Genomic DNA, 22129 nt, shown 5'->3' with positions numbered 1-22129 from the left:
AAGTCCATTAATGGCTATTAGCCAGGATGGGTAAGGAATGGTGTCCCTAGCCTCTGTTTGTCAGAGAGTGGAGATGGATGGCAGGAGAGAGATCACTTGAACGTTACCTGTTAGGTTCACTCCCTCTGTGGCACCTAGCATTGGCCACTGTCGGCAGACAGGATACTGGGCTGGATGGACCTTTGATCTGACCCAGTATGGCCGTTCTTATGTCCTTAAGGCAAATTTCTTTTCTTTTTTACAATGCTGTGCATATTGATGAGAGACTAAATAGCTCTGGGCAGAGCCAAGCATGGTGCAGGCAGATATAGGGGTCAGCTCTGCCAGTGCGCTTCAGTCCTGTCCAACTCCCTGCTATTAGCATCCCAGACTTTCTCCTAGCTCTGCTGATGTACCTCAGTCGTGAACTGCAGAGCCCCCAGCTGTTCCCATCTTTGATATTCACGCTGCTCCGCCAGCGCATCTCGCTCTCCACCTCTACCCCGGTAATCCCAGTCCTTCGCCTCTCCTAAGTAAATGCTAACTATTGTGCTCCATCATACATGTGCTGTGTTCCACAGAGAGGCACCCGTTACTGCCACAGGTGAGATACCAGCACACTTTCTCTTGGTCCTCATTGAACTAGGATCTGAAGGTAGGTCTCGGCAGGTAAAGGGGTCAGACACCAAACTATCTCCAGCCCAAACGTTCCATTCGTGAGCAGCCAATTCCCTCAGCACCCTCGGATACATTAGATCTGGACCCATGGACTTGTGTATGGCCAGTTATTCTAAATAGTCCTTAACCCATTCTTCCACCACTGAGGGCTGCTCTTGTCCTCCACATAACGTGTTGCCCAGGACAGCAGTGGGGGAGCTGACCTTGTCTGTGAAGACTGAGGCAAAAAAAGCATTGAGTACTTCAGCTTTTTCCACATCATCTATCACTAAGTTGCCTCCCCCATTCATTAAGAGTTCCACACTTTCCTTTGCCTTTTTCTTGTTGCTAACATACCTGTAGAAATCCTTCTTGTTACGCTTCAGATCCCTTGCTAGCTGCAACTCCAGTTGTGTTTTGGTCTTTCTGATTACACCCCTGCATGCTCGAGCAATATTTTTATATTCTTTCCTAGTCATCTGTCCAAGTTTCCACTTCTTGTAAGCTTCCTTTTTGTGTTTAAGCTCACCGAAGATTTCACTGTTAAGCCAAGATGGTTGCCTGCCATATTTGCTATTCTTTCTGCACATCGGGATGGTTTGTTCCTGCACCCTCAATAAGGCTTCTTTAAAATACAGCCAGCTTTCCTGGACTCCTTTCCCCCTCATATTAGCCTCCCAGGGGATCCTGCCCATCTGTTCCCTAAGGGAGTCAAAAAGTCTGCTTTGCTGAAGTCCAGGGTCCGTCTTTTGCGACTCTCCTTTGTTTTGTGAGGATCCATCTCATTGTCACTGCTGCCCAGATTGCCACCCACTTCTACTTCCCCTACCAATTCTTCCCTGTTTGTAAGCAGCAGGTCAAGAGGAGAACCGCCCCTGGTTGGTTCCTCCAGTAGTTGCACCAGGAAGTTGTCCCCAACAGTCTCCAAAAACTTCCTAGAGTGTCTGTGCACTGCTGTATTGCTCTCCCATCAGATGCTAATATCTACGTTATCACTTGTTTCACATACTGCCATTCCATCAACTGTAATGCATATATATCTGTATGAATCTGGACATTCAGCTAGGACTACTGTGTTTAAGTCACATCATGTGATAAGTGGTCAGACTAGGGCTAGACACTGGCAGCAGGGAATGGGGGAAAATGGGAAGACTTGGGGAATTGGAGCTTATTTTTTTTGTACAAGCATTATATGGCTCCCTCAGGGAAAAGAAATGATACAAGACTGGATTTGAAGACAGTAAAGGGATTAACCTCGAAAACAAGATAAAGGATGACTGTCATAGGTATGACCAGATTAGTAATGAGCCCCACTGAAAATACTTTGGGCAATGATGAGAAACTGGCTGTGACTAATACCTATATCACTGCATTGTATAAAACTGCAAAAGCACGGTGAAAATGTACAGTAAATATTGCCTATTTCCTGAAGACTATTTTACTTCTTCTCACAGCTATGTCGGTATATTCTTTTCTCTTGTGCGGTTTTATCAGTCACATGCAGTAAATATTAGAAAAAAAGATTCCCATTCTATATGAATGGACTTTAGAAGTTTCACAGTGTCCCACCTCTGAATGTCTGATATATAGACTGAGAATTAATTTTTTTTAAAAAATAGGGGACCTGTGGTTAGATACAATGGAATAAAATGGACTATGCCTTCCATTGTACTTGTTCTGGAAACTGCAGGCTATTCCTTGCACATTCATTTCAATAAAATTTTAAAGACAGATACTGGGTGAATATTGTTTAAAAAATATTCTGCAAAACAATTCTCCATTTCTGTGTCTGCTTTAAAAACCACACAGCAGAACAACCAACCTAAAATTATTTCTGTGAATTGAACAGGAATGCTCACATAATCACTGGAAATGCCTTTAATTGTGAATCATTTGCCACTCTGGAACTTCTTTCATATCCTGGCACTCGTGGTCCAGCCAGCCCTTTGTTTATCATATTCAGTATGAGTTTCCGGATCTCCAACAAAGTGGTATTTACTCCAAGGAGGGGAAAACTACAGTAATCCAATAAATACCCATTAGCCTAACATACAGAAACACCTGCTGGGCACTGAGCAGCTCACTGACCGTTGATGAGCTGAGGATCAGCTCCACTTGCATATGGCATGCACAAAGACTTTGGGGGGGGGAGGGGGGAGGAGAGAGAGAGACACACACAGACAGACAGGCAGGCCACAATTCTCTGTGGCTAGAGTCCTTTATGTTCCACCAGTGACATAAAGGGAATCTTTCCCACCCCATCACAGAGAGCCTGAGGAGGCAGAGCTGAAGTGTGCTGCACTCCAGCTACACCCAAAAGCCTCCCAGCACCTTTTGACTGTGCCTCATAAGAGGGCTATCCACAAGGAAGCAAACAGACGTACAAAGCAGGAGACCCTGGTGCAAATGACTGTTGGAACTAGTTAGCTTATGTTTTCCAAAAACAGAATGAAAAGCAACTGTAAGAGGTCTAAAGATAGTTCATCTGGTTAGCAGACTGCTCAAAAACTTATCATGATTGTACCTCTGGCCTGGCAGATGAACACCTAGACATTAGCAATTTAAGATAAACATGAACAAGAGGACTGTAATAGCTCAGATGGGACAAGCCTAAAGTATTGTGTGAATAAAGATTTAAGAGGAACATTCAAGGGAAAGATGAATTGCATCAATTTTCCAATTCCCTAAATAATAAACTGGAAAAAACCTTTAATGCTACAGCTCTTGAGAATCTGTTCATAATACTAGCCAAACTCAGCGCATTTGACCTGAGCAGATATTCTTGACAGTTCAAGAAAAGGTAAGAGTCATGAATTATGTCTATTGTTCTCTTTCCTAGTGGAGCTCAGCCGCATTATTTATCTAATGGTTGGCAGAAGCCTATTCAGTCACCTGTACCACACTCAGTATTGTCTGACTGCCTGACGTGAGGCTGAGAATGACCAGTAGGCAGTGACTTCATTTGGACATACTGAGCAGACACTCCCATATGTGCTATGTTTTGTACACACCCTTTTGATCACTCCGCTGCAGTAAGCCTCCCACTATGCTCATAGTATAGATGACTGCTGCCTGCAGCACCAGCAAGGAACTACTGCCCCAAAAGATTTACAAATCCCTCATACTTAGAGATACTGTACACATTCAGTTACTTTGGATGAGAGAAACAAGCATTAAATCCCTATGTATTAATCACTTGATTGCTTCACTGGATAATTTATCCACGAAAGTTACACCTATACCTATTTATTTATAAACTATTGCTTCTGGCAACTTGGAACAGACTTATTTGGTTCATCTAACATTTACTCACATAAGACAGAGTATAAAGCCTAAGTGTAGTTCTTTCCCCCCTTTGTGAAGATTACATAGTCTGTTATGTGTAAAATAAATTACACAGGAAATATTATTCCAAGGAAGCAAATACCTTTTCTGGGGCATTAGAGATTACTGGGTCATGAATTATGTGGCTAAACACCTTTTGTGGAGAAAGCAGGACTTACAACTATGAGAACACAGTTCTACTAGGAAGTAGAGCTATTATTTGCTTTCCCCTTTTTGATGATCTCCTAGTTCTAAGATCATTGAAACATCTCCTTCCTAGCCCATCGGTAATTTATTCCCCTCATTTATTACACTATGCTCCCTATAATCTCAAGTTTCAGACTCTGCTCTAGCTTCATTTCATGCAGCTATTACATACTGTGAATCTCACTTTCAAAAAGAAACGAGCTCTGCTGTGAATCACGTTAAACTATGAAACAACCCAATCTCAGCTGAGAAGGAATAAATGCCTGGAGATAAATTAGACTTGCATGTTCTTGGAAGTGGATTACTGCCAAGTTCACTGCTCAGAATCCTCTCCATTATTTCCATGTTAAGGCTGCTCTATTCTTGATAAACTATTGTTTCATGGGTCCAAAGTGGCATCAGGATAGTAATATGATTTAGGAAGCAAAACAGACCACCACCACTATCACATTTAATTATGGAACAAATATGAGCAAGTGCATTGAGGCAAGAGCATTTGTTTTCTGGATACTAGACTAGTTCTTCTAGGATGTCAAATAAATTCTGTCCCCAATTCATGCATTTTTTTTTTTTTTTTGTTATTGTGTGCCCCCCCCCTCTTTTTTTTTTTAAACTTGTAGTATGTTTTAGCCTTTCAAAGAAAACACCATCTAAAAGATAAAGGACGTTAAAATCTACTGGAACATCCCAATGCCAGGCTCCAACTCACTTCTTCCACAAGACCCACAAACATCAATATAGCTATCTTTTCTTCACTTAACAATACTAAGGGACAAAAGGTAGAATTCCCATCATGGGATTCAAACTATAGTATGGATTTTGTGCTTATGAAATTCTACTCCTCTACATTTGTTCTGTATAGCTGTATTTTAGCTTTCCTCCCAGTTCTATTTGACCCTGTGCTGGACTTGGAAGGGTTAATGGCGCAAGATTCCCAGGACAAACTGTTTCCTTTATCTCACATGCCAGTTACAAAACTCCTTTTGAAGTACCCCGCTACTTTTAATCTGTCTCACTACTTCTGAGTATCAGGTTTGGACTCAGTGTTTTCATGCTGGGAATCAAATCACAGCAAATTAGCTGACCTAGTTTAAATGTAACGGTCTAACTAGATGCATTTATATGAGAAAATAATCACATTCTATTCTTTGCTGAAATGTGGCATATCACATTTATTGGCGTAGACCTAAATAGCTATCTAGGATTAGCTTCCTCAGTCAGACTCCAGACAAACAGGTCCTTATCCTCCCTAGACTGATTTCCCCCCCCCCAACATGGCTACCCCTCATTCTTTCTATGAATGCCTGTTGCATTTCCTGTTGATGAAACAAAGTAAAGAGATTTAATTTAGTCTGAAAGTGTCTACTGATGGAATTGCATGTTCTCTTCTCTTGTCCACTGAGCAGAATTTGGATGCTTCAGAAATTAAAAGATTTCTGTGAAGCTTAATTCAATGTCTTAAGATAGGACTCCACTACCTCTTAGCACAGAGATATGCTGGCCATATCTGGACCGTTTCACAGAAAAACAAGAATCAGTTACAAAGTGTCAACCTGTGATGTCCCATAAGCAACTTTTCATATAAATGATAAGCTCGGGGCTGGAGAGGACTATCACAAAGGAGTGGTGCGTTTAAGAGGACTAGGCCAAGCATCATCTTAAAAAAGTCCATCAGTGGAGAGAAAGAAGAGCCATATAGGTTCTCTTATTATTTCCAGTCTACACTGCCATTTGGCAAAACTATATTTCTGGGGGGGTGGGGAGGGGGAAGAGTTGTAGGGCAACAGCTTACTAACATGTTCTTCTAGTGAACTTGGTTTTACACATACTACGAAAAAAATTAGGTTGTGGATAAAACTGACTAGAGCCAGCTGAAACTCTGCCCTTAACTACCTCTCCTAATCCCCCAAATTGCAAAGAGCAGGCAGAGCTTTTTTTACATAACACGTACTGAAACCATTATATAAAATTGGGATGGCTAAGCAAGAGTTTCCATCTAACTGGTAAATAGTTTTAGTCATTGAAATCCGTTGTGCAGGTCTACATTTGTTTAGTTTAAGAAGGCAGTATACAGGAGTTGACTATGCAGGGAGATGGACTAGCATGTCAATACATATCTTTCAAAATCCTTTGATTTTTTTAAAAGTACCCGTACCTTTGTATCAAGGTTTATTGGATAAATAGTATTTTGGCACATATACTATAAAGATGCAAGATTGTTTTAAACTTGAACACAGCCTATTTCAAAGGAAATAGAGACTTTTGACTGGCCATGTATAAGACTAATACCATAAACACTTTGAGAGTCACCGAATAAAGGAATTATGAAGTTTTCATTTCTCCAGGGGTTTGTTACCAAAGCTATTAGATTATAGATGTGTCTTGTATAGGTTCACCGCACAAAAGAATTACAAAAGCACCATAAATTGGATTTTTGGTCTTTTTCACAAAGGTTAAAAGAAATACCATTAACTCTCTGAAGAAAAGTTAGTGCTTTAGAGACTCACTTAGGATGAGCAGGAGTTAAAGGCACAGGGACAGATGAATGGTGATCACCCTAACCTTGAAAAGCATATTAAACCAACACATTTATTATGTAGGAACTCATCTATTCAGATTTCCACCCATCAAAAAACAGAAGCAGTTATTAGCTGATGATCTGCCAACTTGTGGCCACACACTAGACTTAAGTAGTTAGCAAAGTCCTCCATCCAGTGGTCAGTTTCTGTAAGTGAATCCTTCACATTTCTACAGAAGGTTTCAGAGTAGCAGCCGTTAGTCTGTATCCGCAAAAAGAAAAGGAGTACTTGTGTCACCTTAGAGACTAACAAATTTATTTGAGCATAAGCTTTCGTGAGCTACAGCTCACTTCATCGGATGCATTCAGTCAGAGACTACAGCAGAGACTCAAATAGAAACCCCTCTTTGAGTTGTAGGCATCTGTAGTAAATGATCCATATTGCCGACACCCAAGAACAGTGCCAACTGGAGCAGTGAAAAGCATTGCTCAGGTGGGAACTGCTCAGCGTACATCCTAGTTTTAGTGGAATAAGCAGTACCAAATGAATAGTTTGAAAGAATAACTTACCGGCCCCTCCTAGGTTTTAGTGCAGTGGAAGCCCTTCAGAGGATATCAAAATGATGCATAAGAAGAGTCTTAGTGGCTTTTATATAGTGACTTCCCATCCAAGGCAGTGTTAAGAGTTACAATAGATTTATGAAAAGTGATGCCAAAATAAGAAAAACGCATGAAGTCTCCTTCCCAACAACTTGTTCAAAACAAACAAAACAAAAAACCTCATATCTTGTTGGCTATTTAAGTCATGGCCTACACGTTCAGTTTTCCTCACGTCCATCCTCTTTACATGTTACTACTCATACCCAGAAATGACCACCACTCTGGACACTTCAAATCACACTTGCCAAATCACAGACAGCAGCTGATAAAAACTTCCTGATATATTTTTTTTCTCCTGAGTGATCAACACATTTTAACCCTAATCTAGAACACCTCAATCCAGTTTTGCTTCCCCATACAAGTATGCCAACACATGGCAACTGCTGACCTGATGCCACCCCTTTCCCCCTTCAAGCCCTAGCAAGAATGACTTCTGTCCATGGTTGTAGTTGCTGTGATATAAGCCCACAGAGCTAAAATTTGAATTTGGTTCTCAAGAGATGAAATGCTAGAGACCTAAAACCCCCTGTACTATGAAACTAGTTTAACTATTAGGGGTTAGGATGAGTCCTTAATGAGGGGCAGATTAGCCCTCTTCTGCCAACTTTGGCATTTCTTGCACCTTCCTTTAATGCATTTGGTGCTGTCCACTGTTGGAGCCAGGATATTTGACTGAACAGACCATGGCATGATTCACAATGGCAATTTCTGTACATTAATTTTTGCATCCATTTAATTAAAAACAGAGGAAAACAATTGAAAATTTAGAAATCCAGGTTCAGAAATGGTCTATTCTTGCTCCTGCCTTGCTGAACTATCCTTTATGCAGATTAATAGATAAAAACTTTAGAGCTAACACTGAAGAGCAGGACACAGTAAAGTTAGGGCACCAGACTATAAATAAAACAAGTTTTACATGCCATGGATTATTTGATCCCTACATGCAACAAATCAACAAGAAATTAAAGCTGCTCAAATCTGTTTACAGTGTTGAAGACACGGCAGCATTCTTAAATTCTAAGAATTCCTTAGAGTTTTGGTGGACCAGAAAAAGCAACAAATTAATGTTAAACAAGTAAACTTGTTTTCTTTCAAGAAACTAACTTAAAGGCCCAGACTAACAGGAAGGAACTACCTACAAGAATCAGAATGATCTGTGTCTCTGTTCTTTGCAAAACAAAAGAGAATTCAGGATGAAGTTTTATTACCATGAAGGACAAACTTAAAGGGCTTAAGAACAACAACTGTGAGGAAGTGCAGAAACATGCTAGAGAGCTGGGGGGGGGAGGAAGAGGAAGATGCTCTTCACCTAGAGCGCTCTGCTTGTTTTACAGCAGGAAAACAACAAATTGGACAGACACAGCTTAACTACAGATGAACAAACCTGAAACAATACAAAGCAAAAAGTGTGGGACCAGTGTTGCAGTGTAACCTCCACAGACAGAATTCCAAGGGTGGTGGACAAAGGTCATGAAATAGTTGACTACAGATTTCTATCCACAGAAATAGACAAGACTCTAGTGTACAGAAAAATTCTAAGTTCTAAAAAGTATATTTGCTAATTTGTGCTCATACCTGCTTTTACAAAGTAAAGTTTGTCTAATCCATTTCACCTATAGCAGGGGTTCTCAAACTGGGGGTTGGGACCCTTCAGGGGGTCACAAGCTGTCAGCCTGCACCCCAAACCCTGCTTTGCATCCAGCATTTATACTGGTGTTAAATATATTAAAAAGTGTTTTTAATTTATAAATGGGGGGCGGTTGCACTCAGAGGCTTGCTATGTAAAAGGGGTCACCAGTACAAAAGTTTGAGAACTACTGACCTATAGCATTCTACATGTAACATTTTCATCAACAAGATGTAAATTGTCACCTTAAAACTACTAGAAAGTCCAGAGTAGTAAAATTGCCAATAGATGGACTTAGCTTTAGAGTTTAGAACAGACAGTATTGCACTAATTGGTCATTTGGCATAGTGTTGGACAAGCAGCACATAACAAACTCCTCTCTGATTAGTACATGGTCCTAAATTGAGTAGTATGCTTCCTAGTGACTTGATAACAGATCAGCCCATTGTAGCTGCTGTATGGCGGAGACACGTGAAGGCCTCCTGTTGACAGCCCTAGATTTAAACTTGAGAACAGCAGAGGAGGGATTTTAAAGAAGTCTAGTGGCTTAGTGGCTAGAGCCTGCCCCCGCCCCATGGATCCTTTAAGCCCTCCTTGTACTAGGCCCTGACAGAAGGCACCCTCCTGAGGAGATGGCTGCTCCTGGGTGAGTTTCAATACCCAGACTGGGCAGTAGAGACATTTGAGAGATCTTAGTGGGGAGCATGAGACAGTGACACAGAGCAGCTCTGAACGGTGCTATAAGGAGGACAGACCCTTCTGCAGCAGCTTTTATACACCGATTTCCCATACAGGACATGATGCTGTAGCTTGCTCCACTAGAAAAGGCTTGTAGAAAGTAATAATATGGGGAAACAGGACAGTTCAGGAAATAAAGTTTATTTTTCATTCGTGTATATTAAAAGGGCTCCAGGAAATTGTACACAACCTTCTCCAAGACCTGGCATGAGTGAACCGTATAATAAGGCCATTAGTGACGAGAGTAAGTTTCAGAAAGATAAATCTCCTTCCAAACAAAACTTAACCTAAATACAAAAGAAAAGTACTAAGATACAGAACAAGAATTTAAGCATGAGATTTTTAAGCTTTACCAAACACAATATTACAGAGAAGTCAGTGATCAGTTCGCCCATTCAACATCCTTTGATTTAACTACCACTTAAAGCGATAGCCATCTCTCTGGACTTTTCCTCTTGCCAAACTGCAAAGGAAAGGGGTGATCAGACTTCCTGCTGCACTTCCTCACAGAATGACCAGTGCACACGACATGAGCTCAGGCATCCCTCTTGCAGGCTAATGTCAATAATGCACAGTTCCACACACATTTGGTCCTGCATCTACATATTGACACAATGACCTTTGAGCCACATTTCCCTTGGGAAGAGATCTCTTGCCCCGCTGCAGCTGAAACGACGCACAAGGAACACAAACAAATTGGATGGGTGTACTAAATTTGTCAACAGTAACATTTCTTATAGCTCTTACTCCACATTTCAGCATTTAAAATGACCTAGCAATGACAATGAGCTTCCACAAAGGATGTAGGGCTGGGGGTTTGAGTCTAAAATGGACTCATGCCACGTTGGTTCAGTTATAAGAGTGCTCCACATCATAGCTCATGAATGTTTTACAATTATATAACTGAGGAAATGTATGATAAAGTTACCAGGCAGATGTCCTTAACTTTAGTCTGCTTTTTTGTGCAAGCTCCTTGGCCTTGGTTGAGCATCCACAGGCGTTCAAGTCACTGAGGAACATTTCAAAGCTAATCGAAGTACCAGTGTTTCAGGGTCTCTATTCCATGAGTCTCTTCACAGACTTTTTGGTTATGCAAAGAAACTTCCTTACTGATTTCAAAGGACAGGTCCTGTACTTGCTTGAAGCTCCTGTAAACAAGTCAGACAGACTGAAGCAATTATTGTGGATAATTGTAACTTACTTAAATGAGCAGTAAAGTGGTAGAAGATGTGGGTTTGCTTTCCAATATAGCAAGAACTTGGGGGTGTTGTAGAGGGAGAGGTCTCTGGGTTCAGTCATGAGCAGGCCTGTGAGTTTTTTTATTTCATGTTATTTCTAGGGCTGTCAAGCGATTAAAATAAATGGTATTCTATTGTTTAACAGCATGATTAGTGTTTTTAAATATTTTTGGATGTTTACTACATTTTCAAATATATTGATTTCAATTACAACACAGAATACAAAGTATACGGTGCTCACTTTATTTTTGATTACAAATATTTGCATTGAAAAATACACTTTTTTTACAGTTCACCTCATACAAGTACTGTAGGGCAATCTCTTTATTATGAAATTTGAGCTTACAAATGTAGAATTATGTACAAAAAATAACTGCATTCAGAAACAAAGCAATGTCACATTTTACAGCCTACAAGTCCATTCAGTGCTACTTCTTGTTCAGCCCTTCACTCAGATAAACAAGGTTGGTTACAGTTTGCAGGAGATAATGCTGCCTGCTTCTTGTTTACCATGTCACCTGAAAGCGAGAACAGGCGTTCACATGGCACTGTTGTAGCTGGCGTTGCAAGATATTTACGTGCCAGATGCGCTAAAGATTCATATGTCCCTTCATGCTTCAACCACCATTCCAGAGGACATGCTTCCATGCTGATGATGGGTTCTGCTTGATAACGATCCAAAGCAGTACGGACTGATGCATGTTCATTTTCATCATCTGAGTCAGATGCCACCAGCAGAAGGTTGATTTTCTTTTTTGGTGGTTTGGGTTCTGTAGTTTCTGCATCAGGGTGTTGATCTTTTAAGACTTCTGAAAGCATGATCCATACTTTGTCCCTCTCAGATTTTGGATGGCACTTCATATTCTTAAACCTTGGGTCAAGTGCTTCTGCTATTTTTAGAAATCTCACATTGGTACCTTCTTTGCGTTTTGTCAAATCTGCTGTGAAAGTGTTCTTAAAACTAAGATGTGCTAGGTCATCATCCGAGACTGCTACAACATGAAATATATGCAGAAAACGGGTAAAACAGAGCCGGAGACTTTCAACTCTCCCCACAAGGAGTACAGTCACAAATTTAATTGTTACATATTTTTTTAACGAGCATCATCAGCAAGTCCTCTGGAATGGTGGCCAAAGCATGAAGGGGCAAACTAATGTTTAGCAACTCTGGCATGTAAATACCTTGCAATGCCGGCTACTAAAGTGCCATGAGAACGTCTGTTCTCACTTTCAGGTGACATTGTAAATAAGAAGCAGGCAGCAGTATCTCCCATCAATGTAAACAAACTTGTTTGTCTTAGCGATTGTCTGAACAAGAAGGAGGACTGAGTGGACTTGTAGGCTCTGAAGTTTTACATTGTTTTGTTTTTGAATGCAGCTCTGTAACAAAAAAAAAAAAAATCTGTATTTGTAAGTTACACTTTCACGATAGATTGCACTTCAGTACTTGTATGAGGTGAATTGAAAAACACTCTTTTGTTCATTTTTACAGTGCATATATTTGTAATGAAAATATAAAGTGAGCACTGTGCACTTTGTATTTTGTGCTGTAATTGAAATCAATATTGAAAATGTAGAACATCCAAAAATATTTAATAAATTTCAATTGGTATTCTATTGTTATAAGTGTGATTCATTCTTTTAATCGCAATTAATATTTGAGTTAATTGCAATTAATTGACAGCCCTAGTTATTTCAACTCTAGTCTGCTTCTTGGGGGAATATTTACCCTATTGCATTATGTTCCTTTCTCACCTCTGGTGGATGTGCCAGCAGCAAGCCTTTATGGAAGTGGTGACTCATGGGGTATAGCAGGGGAAAGGAATTGGGTTCAGGATACTCCCAGAGATATACACTGATGCAGAGGGGAGGTATAATCCATTACTGGAGCCTCTTTGCAAAGCGATATGGAAGAATAGGAGAGCAGCGTCATGGTCTTCTTTGCATTATGTTCTTGAAGACAGAGTGCTGCAGCCCACACCTCCAATCCCTGGTACTTGCTGTTGTCCTGTCTTTCAGGACTTTAGGACTGCTAGCCTTGGTTGAAATTTGTTTATGGGAGTCAGAATGTGTCACACTAACCACCCCCTTGTGTGATCCTTTCCTCATTGCCTTCTGTGTAGGTAGACTTTTGGGGGTGGGAACAAGGGGAGTAAATGGGTGTGTGTGTTTCTTGCTCTGTAGGGGAGGGGGTGAAATCAGGCCAGTCGTGGCCAGCTCTAAACTAGGGTACAGGCGGTAAGCTTAGTGGCACTAGCCATTTCATATATGGATTGTCTGAAGAGGTTGTAGGACCTGCAGTTTTTTTTTAAAAACAGATTTTAAGATCCATTATAGAACTCAGGAGTCTTCAGCATGATTTTGTACATACCTTTCAAGTTCTGCATCCATTTTGAGAGCAATTTCCTTAAGTTCTTTCAGTACTGGGAATGCCTTTGAATTTTCTTCCAAGTAACCAGGTGCAGCTTCCACTAAAAGACTTTGTGTGACAGCTAAATGCTTTTGTACGTCCTCTACAAAAGAGCAAATGTTACAGCTATTATCACTGAATGTACAGTGGCACCTGTTAATAATATACATTTTAAAGACGTCAGCAGCTTGAGTGGTCACCCAAGAGCTTGAAGAACATCCGAGCATACTGGTGAACACTCAGCCTTCAGGAAAAGGCAACAGGAGCATGTTACTATGAGAGCGAAATTGTCTTGCATTATATTAAGACTAATCACAGCAGGAGACTAGGTAACTCGTTCAATTCAGTTTGTGAGATTAGTAGGTTCCACAGAAAGTTTACAAGCCAAGACCATGTATTGCTACAACAGGAGCGGAAGCTTCATTTATTCAGAATTCCTTGACTAGCTATATGTTGCTATTGACACAATATCCAAATGTCAATCCTTGCAGATACTTTCAATAATAATGAACCCATAAAAAAAATCTCTTATAAATGCTACACAAGTGTTCTTAGTTTAGAGTGCTCTGCTCTTCTTACAGAAAAAGAAACTGGATGGATGCAGCTTATTAACTAGAGATGAACAAATATGCAGACAATACAAAGCAAAGCTTGGGACTAATGTTTCAGTGTCTCCTCCATAGAAAAACCCAAGGGCAGCGAACAAGAGTCATGCCATGGATTTAACAAGGTTAGAGTTACATTTCAATTCAAAGAAGTACACAAGAGTCAAGTACACTGAAAAGTGCAAAATCCTGTTAATTTGGAGTTTTCATACCCAAATATTTGTGTCTATTTCCTTCCATGTGAATGTTCTTCATGGGAAGCTCATGTCTAGTGGTGTCCAGGGCAGTTGCAAAGGTCTTATACTCCTCCTTAAACTGTTCACAGACAGTAAGAAGAGGAGCAAGGACTTCAATCTGAAAACAAAAAGGGACATAACCCAGCACCTCAATGCAGAGAAGCCACTCTGAAAGAACAGTCAGAATTTTTTAATCTGGTTTGTCTTAAAGAATAAAGTGAGATTTGAGTCTAGTTCAGTATTAAAAAGACCATCAATAGGATTTAAAGAAATCAACAAATTCTGTGGCTGTATCGTCACATACTCCTATTTTCAAAAGTGCCCCCCCTCCATGTTTGAGGAGGCCTGCTCCAATATCTGTTTCTTTACTTCCTCTGTTTGGAAGCACTGCCAATGCACAAAATAAACTGAAAAAGATGAGAATGTTTTGTTCTAACCAGTTGGGGTAGTTTTAAAGGGATCCTTAAATCACTATTAGCAAGGCTCTTGGTGTTTGGTTATTATAGTTCTACAATATGTTCCCATTAAGTGATGTTTTTAAAAAGTTCCCTCAGGTACCATGCCAAGATGGAGCTGCTGCCACCTATCTCAATGCATCAAGGTCCACTGCAGTTTTCCTTATGCTGATCCCATGCCACAAAACAGAAAACACACAACAAGGAGATGCCATTGTGTCACACCCCACAACCCAGGAGGTGATCAGTGCCTCTGCTCTGGCCCGGATATCTGTAGTAGTCCAGGATGTTTGGGGCCAGATGCTGTGCTTTCACAAGTGGTGTACCACAAAAGACTAAAGGATGTTACTATTGCTTTAAGCCTTACATGCCTTAGATTATGAGCTGCTCTGGTGACTGGTGCACTATCACCTCCCCACAGCTCAGAATATGCTCTTGCTCTTCCTTCAGACCTCCATGTGTTTCCTCCAGTCTATACATGAGAGGCCACCAAAGCAGGTGCTGCAGATATTCTATCTCCTTAACGTTGGCCGAGAAGCATAAAGTGTCACAGCAGGGTTCAAATTTGATGCTTTTTTGTTTGAGGCACAGAAGGTACCAAAAGGCCAAAGTTTGCTTCTTCAGAGCAATTGCAAACTGCAGGAGAAACATGATGTGTGATAAACTAACCTGTTTATCCAGCACTTCTTCAAGCTTCTGCTCTCTCTTCTTGAGCAATAGTTGGCGTTTCAGCTCATACAGCTTTTTCTGCTGTTTTTCCTTTTCTTCACACAAGATTGATAAATTTCTTTCACCTTTCTCCTCCAGCTGGGCAATATTTTTTTCTATCTGTGAAATCCAAGAATGTATTTGGAGCCAATATTAAACCCTAAAGTACTTAGCTGTGGTTTAAGTTATTTTCAAAATATTTTGAGAGAGAAGAGAAATTCAAACAAGTTTGAATTCAGAAGTTAACTCACTGTATGCAGTGATTTTTCTGTACCTTATATAGTTACTAAAATGCTATTATATTCTGTAAAGGAAGATTCTCACCTCCATGATCATTTACTAGAGCTCCCTGAAGTCAAGATGGCATCTAGTCTATAAAAGGGAAAACTTAGGAAGTGTGCAAGGGTAGAGAAAAAAATTTAACTGAGTTTTCAGAGGGAGATGTGTCATATGCCTTACTCAGTCCCTCTGACCACGACCATCTCTTCTTCAAATGTTTTCGGTGATTTCCCCTCATCTTCTGTATCATATTCGACCAGGTCTTCAGGATCCTGTACCAGTCTAACTCCCCACCTTGTCCACTTCACTCCACCCAAGTCAAATATTTAACCACTCCCTATATCATCTGGTCCCTTATTTCCTCACCTTCCATGCAGCTTCTAATACCAAATCCTCCTCCCCTCCCCATTTGACTCTACTCTCGCCTCCAAATTTCCCCCCAAACATACCTCTTCCATTATAGTATGATGGCTTGTAAACCTAATGAACAACTGTGTAAATCTGTATCATTAACCTCAGTGAATACCTAAGCAGATTGCTGAATCGCTTGTCATCCCATCCCTGTATTCCCCTCCCACTATGTTGCTCTCCCTCCTTAAATCATCCTAATTTAGACTGTAATCTCTTGGGAGCAAGGGCTCAATACTTTTATCTATAGTGTACCATGCACACTTATACCATTGCAAAAATATAAGAATGGTCAAAGTGTGCACTTCATCTGGAAATTGGAGGCTCCTCCCAACTATCTCAGAAGCTCTCTCAGTCCTGATCATTGTTTAATGAAGTGCATGAAATGCTATATATGAGGTGGGGGGCGGGGGGGGGAAGAGAAAACCTTTTGTAGTGGTAAACACCCATTTTTTCCATGGTTTGTGTGTATAAAAAGATCTTCTGTACTTTCCACAGTATGCATCCGACGAAGTGAGCTGTAGCTCACGAAAGCTTATGCTCAAATAAATTGGTTAATCTCTAAGGTGCCACAAGTACTCCTTTTCTTTTTATATATGAGGAAGTGTCTGAAGTGAATCACAATTGCATAACCAAGGATATCTGAATCACAAATTTAACTTGTGTGGGGCAGAAAGTTTGTTTCAATTATATTTAGAAAGTTTTCCAATAGGCTATGTTTTTTTGTAGCTCTGGAATACCAAACATTTGACTATCTGTATCTTACCTTCATTGATGCATAGTTTAATAGCAATGCCTGAGATTCCAACATCCCAATCACATCATCAGGATCAGAAGATTTCTTAAGGAAATTGATTTAAAAAAAAATTTAATGGTAGCACATATACTTACAAATTAAATACAAACAAGTATTTCTAAACTAAAGTTTGAGTCTGTTCAAAGCAGCATCTCTGATCATTACAAGTACATTTGTAAACAAAGCCTGCCCTGTTATCACCCAGTGTCAACTACACACTGACTACTGTTTTTTCAAATGGGTGTATTTCTTAATAATGGAGCATTTCTCACCTACCAGCATGGAGGCTGGTTAACTTTGGGTTATTGTTCTTTTATCCTGTCACTCTACTTAATGTACTCTCTGAAGGATTCACAATACCACTAGAGGATATGAAGTTTCTATACTGTGTTGGATGAATCGTTGTCAACGTAAAAGGGACCTCAGTTTAATTTTCAAGTATTGTACTATACAAATCATGGGGTGCAACTATCCTTCATGCATATTTGTGAACTTTGGGACATCATTAGAAAGCATGGGTAAGAGCACAACAAGATGAAGAACTAACTTGAAAACTAGCCAAAGTCAGAGTAGGGTCTAAGAAGAAATGGAAGCTGGACTCACAATGGAGTGCTGGTGGCACACAAATCAAATCCCCACCAGCAGAGACCATGTGAGCCTTTACTAATTGTACCTGGTCACACTTTAGAGGACAGATATGCTTGGTGACACACTAAGGAGAGGCCTCCATCCCTGTAGTGACATGAAGAAAGCACCATACTGGATTATACATTCTCTCTTCCTCTATTCAAAACGATATCGGATACTCAAGGTAATACTTCACTATACAACATGGCAGCTGGCAGAACAAAGGATATTTTGATAGAAATTTTAGAATGCTTAGGATAGGGTGCATTTCACTAGCAAAATGCAGATTTTTTTCCTTAAAAAGGAATGTAAAATTTTACATGTAGAGCTGAGGTTAGCCCAGTATGAGTAGGCCCAAATCTATTAAGCTTTATAGCCATGGCTAAATTTGATCTACTACATTTCCTTTTGTGAGCATTTATCACGCTATTTTTAGCAAAGCTGCTTGTACCCAATGCTTTTAGTTTTATTGGCAGCTTCTTTATTCTAGTCCTTTGGGAACTACTGCATGCAGCATTAGCCCACAAGCCCTACAGCAGCTCTTCAGCCCATAATAGTCCTTAGTGCTTTCAAGATGACGACACTCTCACTAACACCACACACTACAGAAACACTTGTTACCACATGGTTTCTGGGGAGAAGTCTTAACTCTTGCTCACAAAGTAAATGATGAACAAAAATCCTTATTCCCAGTAAATATAGCTGTGTCAATTTCCAGCTAATTTAAAGTGTCACTTACTGAGTTCTGCTCTTTTTTTCGTGTTCTTGATTCTGCTCTGAAGAGAGACTTTGAACCAGGAATCTTTTTTAACAGACTTTTGTCTAAACCACAAAATAAAAATATATATAAAAAAATAAAAATCTGTACGCACAACACTTCTCTGCCAAAATGCTTTGAGTGAGACAATCAGCAGCTTATTAAAAGCCAGTTTTAATATGATTTTATGCAGGGTGGATAAAATTGATTTAAATGTTTTTAATCAGATTTTTTTGTTATTTAAATTAAGTTCTTTTTTAAAATGACATCTGAATTTAATACAAAATATATGCTAAGATCTAAAATTATAATCTCTTAAAACATTTAAATAAAAAAAAAAAAATGCTGAATCCATGAGCCTCTAGCAAAAACTGAGTTAAAGGCTATTTTTCCATGTAAAGAAAGAAGTTTTTCTCCTGATTCCAAGGTCAAGCTTTATAAATATGGCACAATGGATCATTATATTATATTAAGGGGTTGTTTTGTTTAACAGAAAGAAATTTGACATACTGTCTTGTGTGTTTAATTAAATTCCAGTTACCATCCTAATGCAGCTTGACAAATCATGAGCAAAAAGTTAATCACCATTTTCTAACATACTAAAAATGTACAATTAATAAGAATCTGAAAATACTCAGCTATGCATTTACTTACATAAACATATATAGTTTAGTGTACCTTCCTAGGCAGCAAAAATACATATCAAATCTAGTGTAAAGGCCCCATTTAGTTGTAAAACATATTTTAATGGTTGTATCAAGGAGAATGTACCTTTCTTTAGAAAATAAAGTACAAAATGGAAGAGTTGATTAAAATCCATTTAAATCAGGTCTTTCCACTTGGCAATTTAAATTGCTGATTTTAAATTGCCTTGGTTTAAATCAGTCCACACTGATCTTATAAAGGGAAGAAAGAGCCCAAGCAGAAACATTCTATTTTTGGCTCTGATACTGACTCGTATGAACATGGCCATGCCAACTTTTCAAAACTGGCCTCTAATTTTAGGTGCCTACCTTTGAATACCTGGGACATAATTTCCAGAAGGGGTGAGCGCTTACAACAAATTCAGCTTGTTCCTACTAATCAGAGTGGTGGATGCTCTGAAAATCAAGTCCTAGGAATCTAGAAGTAGGGCACCCCAAAAATTGGGGATTTGAAAAATAGAGGTCATTTAAAAATTTAGGCCTCACCTCACTATGTCAGTTTCTTCAGTTCTAGAATGAGAATAATAGTTTACCCTCTTTTGTAGTATGCTTGACATACATTCTAATTTCCGATTTAAACAATGATGTTAAAAGGAGAGAGTTAAAGGAGAAAACTTACCATTAATAGCTGAGAGATCGAGGTCAGGTCGAGCAATTTTATGGCCCTCTAATAAAGTGGACTGCAAGTCATCTTTTCCCAAGACAGTACGATTTAGTGTGCTAGGGGCAGTGCCTGTAGAAATGCGTTATTTTAGTGTGCTAGAACATAAGTGAGCAGCCCAGAACACCTAGTTCTGCAAGTTCACAAGTGTTTGCACAATAGCTCATTAAAAACCCCCAGAAAAGTCTCATCTGGATATTTCCACCTTTATTGTCTTCCAAAAGTCAACAAACATAGCAGGTGTAACTTGCTGCAAAGTTCCTTTTAGTTGGGGTTTAACTTGTTCTGAATGCTGCTCTCTTAGCCATTTCATAGCTTGCCACCATGAGCAGAACCCAAATGAAGGAAAAGGTAAAGCATAGGTGATTAAAGCCCTACAGAAGTAATGCTAAATTAAAATCATTTTAAAATATTCCTTTCCCACATTACCAGACTAAACTGGATGATCACCTGGACAAGTGCTCAGACACCGAGAGTCACATACAGGATCATTGTACAAACAAACATTACTAGTGATTTATATATTGTGGAGGTTTTATTGTTCACTCCTCTAGATCTATTAAAAATTAGAGAAGTATTTTTGGGTATTAAAGTAGCAGCCCAATCCATCTACAGAATGACAGATATCTGCTTATTTTAGAGAATTAATGTGGTGTTTCATTTCCAGATAGAGAATGTAGAACTAATCTACACATAGTACTATGTATTTTAATGTAATAAGTATCAATGACAGGAGTCACAATGCTGCTATATTGTCAGATGGGGGGTGGGGAGGGGGGAAAGCTTTTGTAGGCCTCTAGACTACCTAGTCTACGATCTTTAGATCAGTGGTCTCCAACCTTTTTATGCCCAAGATCACTTTTTAAATTTAAGGGTGACCCAAGATCTATCCCACCTCTTCCCTGAGGCCCCACCCCTTCCCCAAAGCCCCACCCATTCCATCCCCACCCTTGCTCCCTCTCCCCAACCTTCATTCACTTTCACCGGACAGGGTAGGTGGTTTGGGTTCGTGAGAGGGTGCAGGCTCTGGGCTGGGGCCAAGGGGTTCACAGTGTGTGTGGGGGGGTCAGGGCTGAGCCTGGGGCAGGGGTGCAAACTCTGGGAGGGGGTTTGGCTCCAGGAGAGGGGTCAGGGATGGGGCAGGAGCTCAGGAGGGGGCTTCTACCAGGCGGCACTTACCTCCAGCGGCTCCTGGTATGACTACCGCCAAGACAGGCTCTCTGCCTATCCCAGCCTCACACCACCCCTGGAAGGGCCCAACACACCCCCTGGGAGGGCACATGATTCCACACTGCCCCTCTCTGCAAGCCCCGCCCCTGCAGCTCCCACTGGCCAGGAGTGAGGAGCTGTGGCCAATGGAAGCTGCAGGGGCGGGGCTTGCAGGCAGGGGCGGCCACAGAGGGAGACCCCTGCCAGGCCACTTCTGGGAGTGGCATGCTGCTGGGCAGTCAGGAAGCCTGCCTTAGCAGAAGCCTCGCTGCAGATCACAATCGACTAGAAGATCCTCTAGGATTGACCAGTTGATCGCGATCTACTGGCTGGTGACCACTGCTTTAGAGAATTTCACAATAGTCCCTGCTCCCTCAGTGATACTACTGCAGCACAGGTTGAGAGAAGTCCATAAAGAATTGTTCTGATTGTTTTGCTAAACACACACAAAAAAACCCCACTTACCTGTGGTGGCTTTGCATTTCTGAAAAATAGCTGCTCTTCCAGTTGGGGTTTCCCCCTTTTCAGATCTTTTTACACCAGAAACTACAGAGGAATTTGTTGAGGTACTCTGCCAACCAGAAAACAGAAAATATTCAAGATTAATAATGATTAAGAGGCGTAACGCCCTGTCTTGACTCCTACTTCGTTACAGGATTTCACTGATAGACAGATAATTTAACAAAAAAAACACTGCCTTGGAGCATCACAATGCTTTGCAACATCACATAAGAGGCCTGGGCTTGGCTTTAATTCTTTATCCTGATTTCTCTCTCTGGGACTTGGTAAGAGCTCATAAGAACGGGTGGGGAGAGAAGAGAGAAAAACTCTCACTGACTGGGATTAGAGAAACCCATATTGTTTAACCAATAGTACTAGGCAGTGTGGATGAGCTCCTACAGCATCAGAGGCTGCCAGGCCATGTTCTAGTCTCTTTAAAATATTTGTTTTTCAGTTGAAGCCGGATATATATTTTCACTTTTTAGAATTGCTTTCTTCAATCAGCTTTCATTTTATTATGTTAGAGGCCAGCATTTCCTTTTAAAGCAGGCCATTTGAAACCATACTTCACCTTCCCCAGAGCTTTTCTATCATATTGAAGGTAGCGAGCCTTCACAACTCTTCCCCCTGAAAGGAAGGAAAAAAATGAAATCTGACCAGCAAGAAGACTATTTATCTCCATCTAAATTACACCAGTCTCAGCACTGTGGCGACGAAGCATTTCGCAAATGCAACACACAACGACATGCATTATAACAAATGAATATTTTACTAGTGATATTTCCGGCTCATGGGGATGACTGACCCCTTATTTAACAGGGGGAG

The 22129-nt window shown here is 40.4% G+C and overlaps 1 protein-coding gene across 1 annotated transcript in view; it reads right to left on the bottom strand.

Moving 5' to 3' along the window:
- The window catches only part of CPAMD8 (C3 and PZP like alpha-2-macroglobulin domain containing 8), a 138006-nt gene that overhangs the window by 113588 nt on the left and 2289 nt on the right, over window positions 1–22129 (bottom strand). Inside the window, exons 3-11 of the mRNA XM_043536043.1 lie at window positions 21876–21931; window positions 21269–21374; window positions 19553–19666; window positions 18212–18294; window positions 16816–16890; window positions 15324–15482; window positions 14176–14317; window positions 13320–13461; window positions 10751–10858 (exon numbers count right to left, since the gene is read on the bottom strand). Coding sequence (XP_043391978.1) covers window positions 10751–10858; window positions 13320–13461; window positions 14176–14317; window positions 15324–15482; window positions 16816–16890; window positions 18212–18294; window positions 19553–19666; window positions 21269–21374; window positions 21876–21931 — 985 coding nt within the window. The remainder of the gene's footprint in view (window positions 1–10750; window positions 10859–13319; window positions 13462–14175; window positions 14318–15323; window positions 15483–16815; window positions 16891–18211; window positions 18295–19552; window positions 19667–21268; window positions 21375–21875; window positions 21932–22129) is intronic.

Source organism: Chelonia mydas, chromosome 25 (assembly GCF_015237465.2).
Source record: "Chelonia mydas isolate rCheMyd1 chromosome 25, rCheMyd1.pri.v2, whole genome shotgun sequence".
NCBI classification, from domain to species: domain Eukaryota; kingdom Metazoa; phylum Chordata; order Testudines; family Cheloniidae; genus Chelonia; species Chelonia mydas.
Note: the sequence above shows the minus strand (reverse complement) of the source record. Positions and strands in the feature narration are given on the sequence as shown.